At 47.7% G+C, this 18,858-nt stretch overlaps 1 protein-coding gene across 6 annotated transcripts in view; it reads right to left on the reverse strand.

Moving 5' to 3' along the window:
* Nucleotides 1-12,971, reverse strand: part of CACNA2D4 (calcium voltage-gated channel auxiliary subunit alpha2delta 4) — a 131,261-nt gene extending 118,290 nt beyond the window's left edge. For 2 of the 6 annotated variants that reach the window (XM_030040134.2, XM_030040132.2), the window contains exons 1-3: nt 12,513-12,967; nt 7,127-7,208; nt 590-706 (exon numbers count right to left, since the gene is read on the reverse strand). In XM_030040134.2, coding sequence (XP_029895994.1) covers nt 590-706; nt 7,127-7,208; nt 12,513-12,619 — 306 coding nt within the window. In that variant the 5' untranslated portion in view covers nt 12,620-12,967. Of the gene's footprint in view, nt 1-589; nt 707-7,126; nt 7,209-12,512 lie in introns of all 6 variants that reach the window. The other 4 variants (XM_030040137.2, XM_030040136.2, XM_030040133.2 and 1 more) reach the window with 3 other exon arrangements.
* Nucleotides 12,972-18,858: the final 5,887 nt, after the last annotated feature.

Here is an 18,858-nt window from a genome sequence, read left to right on the forward strand (position 1 = left end):
TATGATAGATCCTTAGATGCAAGAAGTAAGAGGGGCCATAACGATTACCTGCTCTGATCTCCAACACAGCAACAGCTAAAGACCTCTTGCCACCTCCTCCATGCCTCCCCATGTACACAGCTGAAAATCCAAGCACCTTCCTCGCAGCTTGTGTTCAGGGGCTGCAGAAATTTCCCCTGAGCCACACGCACAGCTGAAACAAGCTACCAGTCTTCAATGGCCAGAATGCATTATGCAACGATGAACTTTATTTTCACTTGCGAGAGGTTTTTTCTCTTTAAACAGCTCTTTTCTCCTAAAAGAGTGTTCGTTCCTTCATATTTATTCCTAGACTTTGTTTTTATCTTAATTCCTACTTTGGGCTGAGGGAGAAGCCAGCATTCCCTTGTCTGAACACCCACATCCTCCCACCAGTGTCTACTTAAAGCTCAGAGCAAGCAGCCAGCTGCACTAGCAGGCATTTGGTTGGGCAAGGAAGTCCTCATGCAACCTCTGCGCCCACACACTCCTGGTACAGGCAGGAGGCCTGCATCTACTGCTCTGGGGCTGACAGGAGAGAACTTCCTTCCCATAGCCCCCGTGGTCATACCTCAACGGCTTCAACCTTCCTGCGGAGCATGCTTTCCATCTGCTCCGAGAACTTCTTCACCAGCTCCAAGCCATCCACCTCTTTGATCTTCAGAGTTGGCTCCACATCTTTGTACTTCTACCCAAGGGAAAGCAGAAAATCTTGCTGAGCAGGAGGCTCATAAGGAGAGGGGTGAATCTATTATTGTTAGCTGGGTATTGTCTTTGGTGAAGAAAGATGTGTTGAAAGAACTGGTCTGATTTATCACCTTCTCCCATCTCTGCCTTTCCTCCCTTTTCACCCCATAATTTGGGTGTGTGCAGATCACTGGCCATAACACAAAGCATCTTGACTAAGTAAAAGCAACTGATTCAATATTGAGCTTGTGGCTGTTGAAAACAGCAATGTACCTGAAGCTATTAGTGCCTACAAATAAGAGAGAAGCAGGAGGCCAACTTTTGAAAGCCTAATACACATTGTGCTTACATCCATAATAGCATTATATGCATCACATACCTGAAATTTACTTAAGGCAGAGGGAAGGGCAAAGGAATGGAGCTGTATGCTGTCATTACATCACCTCCTACGTCATATGTGCTCTGGGGCACTAGTGGGAGAGATATAATGCTAGTGCATGTCCTATCCTCCCACAGTGCCATCATATCTGTAGGGTAACTTGTCAGGTCTGCAGCAAGAAGGGTCTGCTCAGTGCTTAGGTGGGAGACTGCCAAGGAAAGGTCAGCAAGACAGTTATGATGCTACTTATTCAGCATGCATGAGCATGCTTTGGGCCAAAAGCAGCACAGAGGCAATTCCCAGAAACCAGGAATTACGAGCATGGCTGCTTAGCGCTGTCTCCACTGGGAGAGATGCCATAACGAGGAGGATCTCAAACTGACAGCTTTAGAGATAACCAGTTTCTTCTGAGCAAGTTTCATATAATCTAGGCATTAAAAACCTGAGAGTATTCCCAAACTGGGTAATTGTAATCTGCCTCCCTAAATCTGTCCTTTCAAGACTGGATACAATGGCCTTTATTTCTCCTTTTCAAAAAATCCTAAAGCTAACAGAGATAGACAGAAAGAAAGAGTAAAAAAAAAAAAAAACCAACCTGCAAAAGGACACAATATGATTAACCCATTTCAGAAAAGACAGAAATTTATCTCCCCAGCAATATGGAAGCACAAAGGCAACTGATTGAATTTCCCTGGTCCCTCGTCTTCACTTCTCTCTGCAGAGTATACATGTCCCCTCCATCTTCATGTTGCATTAGCACGATAGCAGCAATCTCAGCCAGGGCTGGACTTCTCGTGCTGGTACAAAATGAGGTGGTGAAAAGGGTAAGGGGATGGCAGGGGCTTTAGTGGCACTTTTGAATTAGAAGAAAGTGTGGGGGGAAGGACTTTGCATGTCTTTAGGGTGAGCAAGTGGAGTTCCTTTTGTTCAAGAAGCTCATTGACCATCCAGGAGGGCAGCTGAGCACAGGCAGAATAAGAAATGCCTTGAGGATGGGGCAGGCTGAGGAGGTCAGACAGAAATAGCAGCAGCATCCAGCCTGCAGCAGGCATGGCGGGGAGGCTGCTCGCTCTGTCTGGCGTGATTAACAGCAAGGGTTTTACTGGATTAAAAACGCCAGGCCTCGCATCCCCTCTGCTGTGGCTGGGTAGCTGGGACGGGCGGGGGAGGAGGAAGAGGTTGGGTTGAGCACAAAGGTTAGCATAACCATGCTGCTGAAAGAGGGATGTGCAACAACCCCCCGACTGAGGTCCCTGGCTGCTGACAAGACCACAGCACACATCCCAGCTGGTGCCTGTCCCATTTAGCTCCATGTCATGGTTTCGTCAGGAGGGAAGTGATCTCTGCCAGGCTAGGCTTTAATCAGGCCCTCCTCGGGGGGAGGAGGGTAATCTCTCCCGGGAAAGCTAGCCAAGGCGGGGACTGCACCAGCATGGGCAAGCACACGCTTTACAAAGTGACCTGCCATCGGTTACCTTGGGTCATATCTTGACTTAAAAAGAACAGGGCTCTTTACCTCTCAATTAATATTTAATGTGCTTTTGACACATTGACAAGCAGATATTAATAGGGTAAAAGTAATCATGAGCAATCACGAGCAGGCTGCTAATACTGTACACACATCTCAGCCCCAGGAACTAGCCAGAGCTGGGAAGACAAAAAAAACCCAACCCAAAACAAAAAACAAAACAAAACAAAACCCCCAAAACTATCTGCAAAGTTGCAGTTGGCTTCGAGGAACACACCAGCTTTGAGCTCAGATCCCCTTTGAGCTTTTTTCCTACAAATGATCCAGCAAACCATTTTGTATCTGTATTGCTGCCACTAAAATCTCCTGCTGTGAGTGAATATTCATCGCAAGAGTTCCTAAGGGTGGGCAACAGAGTAGCACCTATGATTCCAATACCGCTACCACACACCATGGCTGAAAGTACGCAGCAAATGTCAAATGTCAACACAGGTGCTTGTAGCCAACCAAGATTAACCTGCACAACCTGAGTTTAGGGTTCAGGTTATCAGATCATTATAATTTACAGAACAAGTATCAGGTACAGGCTTGGAAGAACTGGCTGAAAGCATCTGATGTTGAAAAGGGGCCAAAAAGTTAACTCAGATTTAACAGAAAATCACATCATATTCATCTAGTACTTAGTATTCCCTTAAAACAGCAGGAGCGATTCATTAAGATTCTCCTGCTGCATTGGTGGGGGTGGAGATTTAAAAGTGGAATATCCAGGATTCAGTATCCTAAGTTTTATCTGTGAACGGAGATATGACACCAAATATATTTTCTTGTTCCCACCTCCATGAAATTTAGCCCATTGAAGTACACAGTGTTGCATTACTCACTGCTAGTGAAACTATATTAAGAGCGCGAAAGACATTCCCTTCATCTTCACCCAGGAAAATATCTTGACTGAACTTCTTCAATTTGACTGTTCTTTACCATATAGTTATTTGTAGTGCTTTCTAGTAATTACACAGCTGGAGCCAAGCCCTGCTGTCCTTTCTCAGCCCTATCCACCGGGGAAGGCATTTAGCACTTCAGCTACAGAAGGAAGCAGGAGGTAGTTCTCAGAAACACTTATAATGCATTGTTAACACAGCAGAAAAGTTAAGTTTTGAGTCTGCTGAAGCTGATGGTGTTTCTGTCACTTGGAGGCAAGCCCCGAGAAGCGCAGAACCACTGTGGTATCCTCCTGGCATGGCTGCCCTGGGTAGCCCCAGGCCTTTAGTCCCTGCCTGGTCAACTCTGGCAAACAGACCTAATAAGCCACAGGTTCAAACTTTCTGTTCCTTAGCTCTGGGACGTGCTACTGCCCTCCCCCTACTCAGCCTTTCACACACCTCTTTACTCCAGCTGTATTGGCCTCAGCTGTCCTAGACCCCAGCCAGCATTTTAATACAGATCCCTCACCTCTGAGCCAGGTTTAAGTGCACAAGCTTATCTTAACCTCTGCTGCATAATGGTCAAAAGAATACAATGGATGCTGCAGCCATCAAACCAAAGCCACTCTTCAGCTTTTGCTACCTCTGTGAGGTTTAATTTGACGGTATGCTGACTGCTTCAGATAGAGAGCCTCCCATGGTCTTTCTCAAAGCTCTCTGATCCAGGGCGAGAACCCACCCTTGTGGATTCAAGAGATGTCTACTGGTTCACCAGGTCTCTGGGAACAATAAAGCCTGGTAAGAAATTGACCATTTGGGTTTGCAACATGATGTTTGGGCTCTTCTGGGGGAAACAAAAACCCCAAAGGAAACCAAACAAACTCAGAGCCACAAAAGGAAGTTTATGCTAAATATTAAAGAGAAGGTTTACATGCAAAACATTCAGTAACTGAAAAATTATGGCTCTCAAGGCAACAATAAGCTAGTTACTTCAAGCCTATAAGGCACAAGGGAGACATGAAGTAAAATATGAAAAGGGCTGTTATCTCTCAGTTTGCATTTCCTTAAAGGCAAAATGCCTGTCGGATTAAACAAGCACCAAGGAAAGAATTGTCTGAGCCTCTACACTGTGCTCCCCACCCTTCCGCTGGTCTGCCCATGCACAGACACACACAGAGAAATATTTCATGTGAAAAAGAGGTAATAGCCCAAAAAGAGAAAGGTGCCTCAGAGCACACATTTGGATTTCCAGACTTCGGTGCATTTGGCTCCCCAGGCCTGACTTGCCTGCAATCTGCACCAGTGTGGTGATCTACATAAAGTTATTTGGGGTCTGTCAAGGTGCATCTCATGGGGCATGAAAATGTTGCCTATTAGTAAAAGATCTGTCTGCATCTCCTGAAGCTGTCCTTCTGCAGCACTGTAAGTGTCAGGGATGCAGAGGGAGCCCTCCAGGATGTTCCCTGCTTTGAGACACTGATTTGTGAGAAGTGCTTGCTAAAGAAATAGAGGCTGAGAAAAGGACTGAAGAAGTGGGTGCTGGCTGGTCCTCCCCTATTTCCCTAGGCCCAGGGAAATAAGGGGAAATGAAAGAGCTCAAGAAGTGGGACTTGAGGGTTGAAAGGTAAACCTGAGCTGTTTAAACTGCTTAAGTAACATTAGGGCAGGGCAGGACATGCATTTAGGAGATGACTCTTTGCTGGAGTGTTAACAGAGCAAGGCTAGATCAAGCTCATCTGTACTCCCTGCTGGAAGTGGTGACAGTGACTCACTGAAGGACATTTTCCCTGAGTCACGGGTGACACTGTGTCCCGCTCAGGGGTATCCAGAGACTGTACAAAGCCCAATCAGTCTGTGCTGCATCCAGGCCCCAACACATGCAAGAGCAAACCAGACACCTTCCACCCCCTCCAACAACAAAACCACGTGGACATGGACTTGGGCAGGCAAATGTGATTATTTTATAAGGCTGCCAGACCACCAGGGAAATATAGCTCTGCCTTGACTCCCCTTGACATGAATGCTAGATTGGATTTGGTTACCTTCAGGGTTCTTACACCCACAGCTGTCTCTTGACACCCACCTCAGTGTCACATCTGCCATCCTTGGCCTCCATTACCAACTTTCACAACACTGGTATTTTCAAGCTATCCCCTGTTCTCCTTAGTCCCACTGACTTTTGGACCTTAAGGAACATGAACTCCCTTAATCTGTTAGTAGAAACAGCTACAGAAACAGTGCAAGTTGGCTGTGTTGAAGCACACCTACACAGCGTCAGACACAGAGACCTGACTATCAAATAACCCCAATCTATCTCCTGCCCACTAGAGCTCCAGCACTCACCAGAGATGCCTTAGCGTGTCACTTTGCCTCTAGCAATTATGACCTGGGGAACCCATGGAAGAATAGGCAATGCAGAAGCACCATCAAACCTGCTAAAAGCCAAATTTTGCCTGCATCTATATCCCACCATAGCTGCCTCATGACTAGTGCATGAAGTACCTAGATTAGTGCTGAGAGTTTTTTATTGCATGGTGGCACATTCCTCCTAAGAAGAGCTGATGATCAGTATAGACCTTTGTGATGGATGCTGAAGGCCTTTCTTGGCCAAGCCTAGCAAAGGTGATGCTGTGTGAGATGCTCCCTTACTCCAGACAGAAAGCAGCACTGTGGGGAGAGGGAAACAGAGGGCTCAGCAGCAAGGCAAGAATCAGACACCTAGAAGGCTTAAGAGGCAATGCGTGGCTTGTGTTGAAGAAAAGAATCAAAGAGAAGAGAAAAGGAACCAGATGACCACATGAGGTGGAGAGGGGACGGCATCCCATCAGATGGACTCCGGAGCCACCAGGCCCCCTGAGCAGCCCTTGGGAGGTGCTGATCCATACAGCCCTGCTGCCACAGTGCAGAGGTCAGCAAGCCTGAAAGAGGAGCAGCCATTCCGCTCTGACTTCAGGAATCAAGGAAACAGGGCAACTTCTCTACAGCTGCAGATGGGACCATTTATTTAAAACCCCTGGAGCTACACCCTTTAGTGCCGATAAAGAGTTTAGTGCAACAGCGCCCGTTTGGTGACAAAGCCAAGCAGAGCTCTGCACCTCTGGAAGATCATGGCTTCTAGGGCACCTTCCTCAGAGACCCTGTCCAAAGCAGAGTTTTAAAGGCACAATTCAAAGAATTGATGAGTGACTGGAGGAAGACAGATGAGGAAGCAGAAAGAAACAAGAGTGCCAGCTGGAGAGCTGCAGGAGGGGACGATGGGGTGACAATGAACAGGTGAGTGATGAGTAGGAGGAGAGGGACTGATGCGCACTTAGGAAGGGAGGAGTGACAGGTCAGTGTGGAAGGGCATGAAAAGATCATCAGAGGGGAAACATGAGGAGTACTGTTAAAAAGTATTTTTGAAAAATAGGACAATTTAGGTGGTGTTTGGCCATGGCTAATGATAGCAGGAAAGGCATTAGGTGGATCCCCCTCTCCAGTTCACAGAGAATGGCCACAGGGCATCACTCTGTACTTATGGATATGAACCTGCATGGTTTTGAAAGTTAGCTGGAGACCTGTGTGTTTTGCTTTCTTCTACCCCAGGGGGAAACCTTGGAGGGCTACATGGGGACATGCTGTGAAGCCAAGGGAACCCTCGCAGCTTTTGCCTACCTTCTGCAAGAGGAGAGAGCCTGAATACTTAGTCACAATGGAGTACAGCTCCCCACCGAAGGCATCTGCCCAAGACTTCACCCTAAAAAGAGGAAAAAAAGGAAAATTGGTGTTGATAATTCAAAGTCAGCAGAACAGCTTACTTCTTCAGAGAGGAAGATGGAGTTTTCCCTGATTTCTCTAAGCCACTATAATGACAGTGACAATGCTTTCTCCCCAGATTGCTAGGCAGACAAGCAGTAAGGCAGGAAGCAAGCGCTGCTCTTGGACATTCTGCCCAGGACATTGGTCAGCAAGGAGAAACACTGAGTTCTGCTGGTCTCGGTCACTACATCTTGACTCAGAGTGGAATTTGTCTCACCTAACTTTAGAGGTACAAAAGTTGTACGTTTGGTCTTAGATATCATCTGCTTTCCTGTATTGTTATCAAAGTGAAATAAATAGCTCTTTGCAGACACCTATTTATCTTCACTGATTGCAGACGGAGCCTGGGGTGAAGGGCTAGACACCTAATGTCAAGACTGCTGAAGAGAAATAAGTGTCAGACCTGAAAGAAGTCTTCAAGATTCAGCCCTTGGATTCAGTTCCTAGAGCTGTGTGGGGTAGAGACTAACGAGCAGGACGAATTCACTGCTCTCAGTAGAGATACTATGACTTGATAATGCCAGACTAGATTATGCACCTCATCTTTGTAAAACACTACTTACATTTGTGCCATCCTGTAAATAATTGATGATAGCAATACCACATGGAGAACATAAAGATGTTGAAGAGCAGCCTGAACACCGAGCCATCCAAATCAAAATAGATGGCTCTCGTAATTGACAGGGCAGTTCATCAGAAGTCTATTACATGATTCACATTAGGCAGTTCCACCTACATGCAGTTCCTTTAACAAGGATTCACTTAGGAGAGTTTTACTTAATGGAATAAATGGCCTTCTCCACTTAACCAGAATACACTACTTATTTGTGGGGTGCAGAGTCTTACCTATGACTTCCAGGAGATTTCTTCCAGTCCTAAGCAGACTTTAACCTCAGGGCCTGATTTCCCAGTGCATTGCATCACTTTCATGGCAGAATAATACACCAACATAGAAATGAGCTCTCTGGAGTAAAGCCAGCACAGCAATAGTAGAATAATCACAACAGCTAAGTTTAGCCTAGTAAAGCCTGTTTAGGCTGCCCTTTTGCAAATAGAGACAAATAGGTAACTATAGGGGATGATTTGGAGCGTACATAAAGCTTCTGCTCTGAACTGCACCTCTCTCCACTGCCAACAAAAGGAGTACAATGAGAGAGTAGGTGCCTTTCTTAATCACTCCTTAAGTGGTAATGAGATGTTCATTTCTAACCACTGAGTGTGATCTAGCACCAGCTGAAGTCAATAAGAACAAGGCTTCTCCCCCCCCCCCCCCCCCCCCCCCCGCCTTTGGGGTGTTTTTTTTTTCATTGTGCTGTGCATCTTATTTTGACAGCCAGAGCTTTTGTCTCTTCATTTCATTCTTAGAGAACAGAAGAATACGGGTATTTGCTAGGAGACCAGAATTTATTGCCCCATATCAGAGTTATTCTAGCAAGCCTAGAATAAAAGAGGACCCCACGGGATGCTTTCCTGTTTGTTGTAGTGACTAACATGTTCACTGAGGTATGAAGATCTCTGAATCAACAATTAACTCGATGCCCATCTGCTGCAGCTGGTATTACAACTTTTATGTATGAGATGTTTTGTGCTGATATTAACTAATATTCTCCAGTCTCCTCACCTTTTACTGTAGAAAGAGAGAACCAAAACATGAAGTTTGGGATTGTAATTTTAGCAGGAAGGTATATTTTTACCCCATTTTCCTCCCCCCAAAATTAGGTACACATGATCCTGGTCTTTCTGGTTTGTGCCATGTCTGTGGCTGTGCGTGTGCCCCTATTCCTTCCAGCCCTCAACCTTTTTCAATCCAGCAGGGTGGAAGAGTCTGTGATATAAATTTCTGACTAGTGGGTGTGGCTGGGCAGCTTAAGCAGAAAGATGCTATTATTGAGGTAAAAGGTCCGCAATACCAACATAGCAACAAGCAGTCAGTAGAGAAGCCAGCCACAGACACAGTTTCATAGAAGACCCAGCCCTGCTGCTCATGGATCTGCTCGTTTGTGAAGTCCTTAAGTCCAGCATGACTGGGGATTCTCCCCTTTCCTTAAAACAGGAAAATAGAAGGTTGGATTTTAGCCTTTGAGGCTGTGGCAAAAGAAGCCAAAATATATGAACCTTGAAACTTCCAGTAATAGCAGAGCTCAAGGAAAAGAAAAGGTCAGGGTTTGTGTAATTTTGCAATTTCTACGTGGGTGCCCTGTGTGTCGGACACTCAGCCTGGGAGGGCTCTCCTAGCCCACCTGAGGCAGCAGCCTCACAGCCGCTTCTGAGCTGCCCCTCTGGCTCGCGGGCTGATACTTCTGCTGGCCTCGAAGCAGAGGAAGGAAGCGCAAAGGCAGGGGGGAGCAGAGAGAGGGCCGGAGACGGGCAGCTTTGGAGGGCTGGTTGGAAAGTTAGGGGGCACAGAGGAATGAGAGGGCACAAAGGTCCCAAAGCCCTTTGTGACAGGGCTGAAGAGTGGGTAGTTAAAAATATATTGTGGCATTTCATTTAAGTTGAAAAGGAGGCAAGTGAAGAGGCAGAAATATGCTGGCATTTACATATTTAAAAGACAATTATTTGCCAGGGAAGGGAGTGACCCTGGAGTACAGGGAAATTAAGGGCAGCCTGCTGAATTTAAATAGGTTTCCTTATTTTTTACATAAACAAGTGAGAAAAAAGGTCAGTCTAAAATTCATCAGGTTGCAGAGAAATTTCATCTGAGGCTGCTGGCTCCGTGAACTCAGGAGCAGATGTATAGAGACAGTAGGGGCAGCCTAAAGAGGCCATACCAGGTTGATCTTCACCTCTCCCACCAGCATTTCCCGGCGTTTCTGGTACCCCAAGAAGCACAGGCTGAGCAGCCAGCCCCAAATCCTCACCATCCTCACAGCTGCAAGCACTCCTGCCCATGCCATGGCCAGTTGAGCAGAGCAGTGGCCAGGAGGAAAGAGGAGGTGGTTTCCATGCTGAACTTGCACCCCAGAAGCAGTGCTAGTAACTGATTGAGCAGATTTTTGCACCGCTGGAGTTAAAGCTGAGCGAGCTTTGCAAAAATGGCAACAAACCAAACACAGTGCAGCAAAGCTAGGCATGACTTGGGGAGCAGCACAGGCCAATTTAGCCTTATGTCACTTAACTGTGATTGAACCCAGCTGGTGTTTAAAAGACCCTGTTTTTTTGTCCCCAAAATGTCCCCATGTAACCTATGGAGCAGGTCCATTTTCTGCTGATTTACTCCCTTTGGTCCTCTGGCCAATGTGGTGTTCTACTGAAATTTCATTCAAAAAGGGCAACTTTTGTGTTTTAGTTAAATTCATGAGCGGATTCGAAACACCAGGGATTAATTCAGCTATTGGTCTGGTTTTGGTACCAGGGGAGAAAAGCTCTTTTTCTATTGTTTATTCTTCATTCTTGTACATGAATAAGTTCCAAATTGTGCAAAGTGACATAACTCTTTTCTCAGTAGTAAAGGGCTATCACATTATAACCAAACATGTCAGAAAAGGATTTGGTCAGAGATTGCCTGCCTGTAATCCCTGCACTTGTATTCAGTGGTGAAAACAGCAGAAAGGATGGTCTGGCTTCTTAACACCACAGATTTCAAGGCTAAAAGGCCATTTCCATGTAGTATTTACCTTGAGCACGGAAAGTCAATTTTTATTTTGCATGGTTTGAAATTATCAGAAGTTGGATTTTATTCTGTGTAACCTCTGTGTCATTTTTGTGAAACCCAAATCAGAAGCACTTTGCTGAAGGAGGGCTTGATAATGCAGACAAGAACAAAACTAGTGGCAAAATTTCCTGAGACCCCCCCTGGATAAAGTCAGTGCAACTCTTGGCAATCACTTGGGCTGTACTGGCAAGCACATCTGTGAGGGTCTTATTGGCAATTTTTTAATATAAAACATTTTCTCAGTCTCAGGAAAGGGCTTGAGCTGACTTTGGTCAGTTTATTGGCCATATCTCCTCCTGAAACCGGATGGCAGTGTTGTCTCCTCTCTAGACCAACCCACTGTCCTGCGCAGACAGGCCTATCCCAGCTCCAGAGAAGCTGCCCCACAACAACTTTTACCCACCGCAATGCTGACATTTTTAATCCTTAAAGGATTTAACTTGCCTAAATCAGCTTAACAAGGTGAAGTTTTTAAAAACTGGGTTTGCTGAGAGCTGTTAGCCTCCTGGTGGGCTGCCGGGGTGGGTTGTGCTGCTGGTGGGGAGCTTTCTGGAGCTGCTCGTGCACACCAACATGCATGGGGGTGTGGGTGCCCTGCAAACCCACATCCAAAAAGGTGTATCTAGATTCCCTGCATGTGCACTAGTACCCGGACCCAAATGCAGTGCATGCACAAAACGTGGCTGGTTATGCTTTGTATTGCAGCTCAGCTTTTCATTCCTATGCTCCAGAGCTCTGGGAAGGGCTATTACGCCCTTTGTAGTAAGATGGAGCAGGAACAAGCAAGAAAAGGTGCCATGGCCTCTTTCTTCTATTTGGCCTCCCTCCACTAACATCCCCTGACATCTGCACGCACAAATAAACATGTGTGTGTGTATTACCCAGGCTGTGTATGTGTGCACAAAGGTTTTTTGCAGCTATCAGTATACCAGGCCAATGCTAGCGATCAGAGCTTCGGAGCTGCAAACCTTGCACTGCATGATCTGGATCTCGTGTATATCGAAGAGATGTGTCTTTGCTCAAATACCCCGTCCATATGCCTGCCATGGCCAGATCCTGACCGGTGCTATACATCCCAAGGTGTCGCCGGCAGGCTGCAAACCAGCAGCCTCTGCTGGGACGGCTCTGCTAAACTGGGGAGCTGCTAAACTGGGACCACTTACATCTGCCTCCATGACTGAATCTCCACAAGTTGCACCAGTGGTGGGGTTTTACGAACGTGTCTTTAAACTGGTTTTGCCTTCTGCCGCCCAGTGCATTAAGCAGAGCATTAATAGATGTCAAAGTGCTTAACTAAAGCAGATGAGTATCATTGCTCTGCTTGACGAACAGGGAAAATGAGGCATCACATCTGCGCTAGACCTGGGAACTGAATTTGTGGTTCCTGTGCCCGTGTCCTCTTCCAGGAGCCATCGCCACCATCGTAAGGAAATGCCACCCCCTCCGCAGCGACGTGCCCCTCTGGAGGAGCCTACACCCACAGTGCCTGCCATCGCCGGGGAGGCACTCCCACCTGCCTGCCCATGCCCACGGCATTGCCCACTCCACGCCAGAAATGCCCCACGGCAGAGAGAGGGAAACACTTACGTCTCCAGCGGGATCTTCGTCTGGGCCCTGGCAGAGGGCAGGAGGCAGAAGAGCCAGAGCATCATCCACGGGACAGCCCAGGGCCCCATCCTCCACATGCCAACCATCAGCAAGGGGACCGGCCGGTGGGATGCGGGGGTTCCCTGCTCTTCCTGCTGCCCCTTGGGGGGTCCCACACAGCCCCTGCCATGTTGCCGGGCTGGGTGCCTTGCCGCTGCGGGGCCGAGCCCCGGGGTGACCCTGGCCGCCTCCGCCCCGGGAACGTCGGTTCTGCTGCCGGGTGCCGTCAGGGGTCTCCGGTGCAGGGTGGGCGGCCAAAAACCCGCCGAGGACCCTCGTCGGCGGGCACCCACAGGTGCGGTGCGTCTCTGCGCCCCGAGGAGCGGCCGCGCAGGGAGGGAGCTCCGTGCCGGGAGCCGCAGCGGCTACGTAATCCCCTGCCAGCCCCTTAATCCCCTCGCCAAGCAGCAACAGCCGCAGATTTAGGGAAGTGGAGTGGGATAAAATCACCCAGGATTACTCTGATTCCTGAAGACGGGTCTCGGCTTCTCCAGCCGGAGGTCAGGCTGTGCCTGCTTTAAAGGGGTCGCATCCACCCCCCCAAAAAAATCCCTGACCTTTGATGTCTGTCCAGAAGGGCCTCCCTGTCGCACTGCAGAATGCTGGTGGGTCGCTCCGGTAGGTCGCCCCGGCACCATCTCCTCCCCACTGAGGACCTGGGGTTGGGACCAGGTGCGTGGGGCATGTGGCAGGCTCCAGCAGCTTTGTGCCGAGGTTTGCACAGCTTGGTGCTGAGGTTTGCACAGGACCGATGAGGCCGGGCAGAGCTGGCACCTTGGCAGCATCCAGCTCAGGTCCTGCCGAGGCACTTGTCCTCCAAGCCATGTCTGGGGACCTCACACAGGCAAGAGGAGAGGAGGGAAAACGGGCAGAGGGAAGCAAAGATGGCATGAAAAAAGGAGTCTGCTGGTTTTAACAGATCACTTCCTAATGTGAGCGATTATTTATTAATAGTCGAACCTTTCCATTCGGGCAACATTCAGTTGAGATTGCCATCCCCTCATCTGTGTCTGGAGACCAATGACTCAAAGGAGCCCAATGGCTGAGCTTGATGAATAGCAGCAAGTAGCAAACTGCACGCTCGGATGAGGGGCTCGCTATATAAGCTCATTATTGTCACGAGAAGTATGAACTATAGATAGGGCAGTGGAAAGATTATAAATGACTAGAGTGACAGTTTGACTCTATGGTTATGAATTAACCCATTTATTAGAGTATCTTCCAATCATCTTTTGCACCTTTATAAATGGCTTATTTAATATAAAATGCAAAGCCACGCTAGATCGTTAGGTTTCTTATACGGATGTGGAGGGGGAAACTGGCTGTCAAACACTGAAGTAAAACTAAGGCACTTATTAGAGATGTGCTACTGAGTGCAGCGTTGGTGCCGCATATTAAATGGGATAATAGGAGTGGCAGAGGAAATACACAGAAGGGAATAAAACCGTGAAACATGGAATTAGAGGTTAAATTGCATGATGAAGAGGCTGAAAGCTCAGGGTGAGCAATTAAGTAATTACAGGAATAATTCACCTCAGGATAGTATAGTTTCATCATTTATTACAATCTTTACTCCAGACTGAGTATCTTTTTGGAAGTTACGATCTTCAAGCAGAGGCTGTGAGCCCGAAGGGCAGAAATTTCCAGATGATGTTCTTAAGTCTGTGCAAAGGGTTACACAGGAAGGTTGAAATGGTTCTTTCTGACCTTAAAATCTACAAAAAATCAATTTCTACACACACAAACACTCTAGAGACAGTGCCTTCAGGGTACCACATGGCTCTACAGCAAATGCTATAGACAGCATACGAAGGCAACAGGCAGAGCAGATCTGGATCTTAGTAATGCATTTCTCAAATGGCCAAAATGTGCTATGGGGGCTCTCACCCTGAAAGGGGGTACATACAGCCCCAGACAGCCCCAGGGGGAATCTGGAGGTGAGGACAGTACAGAGAAATGTCTTCCTCCCAGAAATGCTCATGGCAGACACAGGGTGCAGTGTGTTGCCCATGGGAACAGAAGTTGCTGATTGCCTTTCCCCTGACTGACCTCATGCTGCTGGGACCAGGGACCATGGGGATGGGCTTCTGCTGCCTCCCCCTTCCTCTGCAGCCTGAAAAGAGAAGATTGCTCTTAGGGGAGCTAGGAAGACTGATAATCAAGGTCTCATTTCTCCGTGTTTACCATGATTAAAAATGAGGGGTGGCATCCAGGGTGGCAGGCTTCCCTGTCTGGATACTTCAGGGAAGAGATGATGAAAATTCATGTTCTGAAAAAAATCTGAAATGAGATCTGAAGGCAGGAGAATCAACATTTTAGATAGCATTTTCACTCCACTTTGCAAAGAGCCATATCAAATAGTTATTGTGAGTGAATTTTGCAGCTGGGACCCAGTTTAATCCAGATGGGTTCTGGCGAGAGCCCTTGTCTGGGTGTGTTTGGAAAACCCTGAAACACTGATAGAAAAGGCAATGAGACACAGCAACATGCTGAACTGGGAGATCCAAATCCCTTTATTTGGATTTATCTTGTTTACTGGATATATCTCACTTAACCCCTTAATGGTCTAAAGTTGCAACGGAGATTTGAAGATGAATGAAAATAGCAAAGAAACTGAAAAACCCCAGGTGACTAGAGGGCCCTTAATGGGATTAGTGTGCATCCAGTTACTGCTGCAGAGCTCAGCCACCACAGTGTGCAAGCACAGTTGGAGCACAGGGAAGAGATAAACGATGGCAGGGTCTGACTGGGGAAAAAGAAAATGAATCCTACGAGGAAGAATGAAAGCAAACACATAACAAGGAGTGAGAATTTAAGGCTGCAAGAGATATGGGGTGCGCCAGCACAGCAAATTAGAGCTAAATTTGCAAAACCATGGGGCAATAAAAAAATGTCAGTGTGATTTTGTGCTCTATTCACAGGCAGGGGGAAGATTTACCAGCTCTATTAATTTCTGGTTTGACTAGAACCTGAGTTCAGTTTGGATTATTTTGTTATGAGAAGATACTGGCAAATGTCATGACCAGCCAAAGAACAAATATCATCAAAACACTGGTGTAAGCAGTGTATGTGAAGAGTTTATTAAACAGTAGAAATCCTCATTCATGCGGTGACCCTGACCTGGAAATGCCTGAGCAGACTAACAGGTAGTTTTACAGTGGGATAAATGTAAGGAGAATGGGGTAGAATGGAGAAAGGGGAACTCTACACTGAGCATCACAGAAAGATGATTAGAAAGATGCGCTGGGCATGGCACAACCTCTTGAGGCAACCTCTCTCCATGCAGTACTAGTCAATAAGGCACATTTTGTAGCAGCCAAGTGTCTCTTTGTAAGAAAGTCAGCAGGAACAGGGGATATGGCAACAACCTTGAACACAGCAAAGAGAAGAGTATGCAGCTTTGTGGAGATGAAGAGCAGATCATAGGATCGGTTAGGTTGGAAAAGACCTTTAAGATCATCGAGTCCAACTGTTAACCTAGCACTGCCAAGCCCACCACTAAACCATGTCCCTAAGCACCACATCTACACATCTTTTAAATACCTCCAGGCATGGTGACTCAACCACTTCCCTGGGCAGCCTGTTCCAGTGTTTGACAACCCTTTCAGTGAAGAAATTCTTCCTAATGTCCAATCTAAACCTCCCCTGGCACAACTTGAGGCAATTTCCCCTCATCCTATCACTTGTTACTTGGGAGAAGAGACCCATCCCCACCTCACTCCCACCTCCTTTCAGGGAGCTGCAGAGAGCGATAAGGTCTCCCCTCAGCCTCCTTGTCTCCAGGCTAAACAACCCCAGTTCCCTCAGCCGCTCCTCGTAAGACTTGTGCTCCAGGCCCTTCACCAGCTTTGGACACGCTCCAGCACCTCCATGTCTCTCCTGTAGTGAGGGGCCCAAAACTGAACACAGGACTCGAGGTGCGGCCTCACCAGTGCCGAGTACAGGGGACGATCACTGCCCTGCTCCTGCTGGCCACACTAGTTCTGATACAGGCCAGGATGCCGTTGGCCTTCTTGGCCACCTGGGCACACTGGCAGCTCACATTCAGCCGGCTGTTAACCAGCACCCCCGGGTCCTTTTCCGCCGGGCAGCTTTCCAGCCGCTCCTCCCCGAGCCTGTAGCGCTGCGTGGGGTTGCTGTGACCCAAGTGCAGGACCCGGCACTCGGCCTTGTTGAACCTCATACAGTTGGCCTCGGCCCATCGATCCAGCCTGTCCAGATCCCTCTGTAGAGCTTCCTACCCTCGAGCAGATCGACCCTCCCTCCCAACTTGGTGTCATTTGCAAACTCAGTGAGGGTGCATTGGATCCCCTTGTCCAGATCATTGATAAAGATATTAAACAGAACTGGCCCCAGTACTGAGCCCTGAGGAACACCACTTGTGAACGGCTGCCAACTGGATTTAACTCCGTTCACCACAACCCTTTGGGCTCAGCCTTCCAGCCAGTTTTTTACCCAGGGAAGAGTACACCCGTCCAAGCCATGAGCAGCCAGTTTCTCCAGGAGAATGCTATGGGAAATTGTGTCAAAGGCTTTACTAAGATCTAGGTAGACAACATCCAGAGCCTTTCCCTCATCCACTAAGTGGGTCACCTTGTCATAGAAGATCAGGTTAGTCAAGCAGGACCTGCCTTTCATAAACCCATGCTGACTGGGCCTGATCACCTGGTTGTCCTGTATGTGCTGTGTGATGGCACTCAAGATGAACTGCTCCATAACCTTCCCCAGCACTGAGGTCAGACTGACAGGCTAGTAGTTCCCCAGCTCCTCCTTCCAGCCCTTCTTGTAGATGGGCGTCACATTTGCTAACTTCCAGTCAGCTGGGACCTCCCTGGTTAGCCAAGGATGGCTGGTAAATAATTGAAAGTGTTTGGTGAGCACTTCCACCAGCTCCCTCAGTACCCTTGGGTGGCTCCCATCCAGCCCCATAGACTCGTGTCTAAGTGGTGTAGAACATCAGTAACCATTTCCCCTTGGATTATGGGGGCTTCATTCTGCTCCTCTTCCCTGTCTTGCAGCTCAGGGAGCTGGGTACCTGAAGAACAACTGGTCTTACTATTAAAGGCTGTGGCAAAGAAGGCAATAAGTACCTCAGCCTTTTCCTCATCCTTTGTCACTATGTTTCCCCCCACATCCAATAAAGGGTGGAGGTTCTCCTTAGCCCTCCTTTTGTTGCTAATGTATTTACAGAAACATTTTTTATTGCCTTTTATGGCAGTAGCCAGATTAAGTTCTAGTTGGGCTTTGGCCCTTCTAATTTTCTCCCTACATAACCTCACGATATCCTTGTCATCCTCCTGAGCTGCCTGCCCCTGGATGCATCTCATATATATCAGATGGGAAAACGTCTCAGCCTCCTCAGGCATCAAGCTCATTGTGATACTACTGTTGCCCTGAGGTTTGTTGGGCTGAAGCTGGTCACCAGAGACACTGCTTCCCCATGGCACCCGTGGTACTGAGTACCTGCCACACTGATCTCCCAGTTGGCCCATGCAGTGAGGCAGGGGTGCTCCCTCCTATTTTCTGGGTACTCTGGAGCAGGGTCTCAGGGCCCAAATGGAGTGAGCATCAGGGTCCTTTTTCCACTGTAGATATCAGGGCTGGGGAAGAGGCTGAAAGGGATCAGCACTGACTTATTTTTCATTCTGGAGACACTGGGATCTTGCTCTGTGCCTGCCACCACCGTATACCTCAAAGCAAGTCTTTGCTCCATCATGATCGTGAACTTAAAACATCTGGGACATAATCACTTAATAAGAATAATTTGCTTTGATTTTGAATAACTTAAAACAAGGCATGATGGGAATAAACTATGCAGTCTTGTTCACAGCAGATGCATTTATCTGAGATCATAATCTTGTGCTTCTCATTATCTCTTGGCAGGACTCCTTAGATAAGTATCTGGGTACAAAAGCTCCTTTCTATCCTGGTCAAATATTCTGCTTGTGAAACTGCTCTCTCAATGGCGTTTGAGCTTGTGCCCTGTTCAGGAGATATGAGGACGATGCCTCTGGCCTGTCTGAGTATGCTTAACTGTTCCTCAGGGTGGTTTGGAAAGCAGTCGTGCAGTGTTTTGCCAATACTAGAGAATCCGATCTCCCTGTCCCAGCAGCTGCCAGGAGGAGGGGGCCCTTGCCAGAAGCAGCAATGGAAAAGCGCTTTTAGTCATGGTTTTACTGGCTGCTCATGCAAATCTCTTCTGATCAGGTTTCAGTGCTGTGGAGAGTTAGCACTCGCAAGCTGAGTTTGGAGGGGTGCGGATTTAACAGCTGAGCGGGGACGGGGA

Source organism: Aquila chrysaetos, chromosome 17, assembly GCF_900496995.4.
Source record: "Aquila chrysaetos chrysaetos chromosome 17, bAquChr1.4, whole genome shotgun sequence".
Taxonomy (NCBI): Eukaryota; Metazoa; Chordata; class Aves; order Accipitriformes; family Accipitridae; genus Aquila; species Aquila chrysaetos.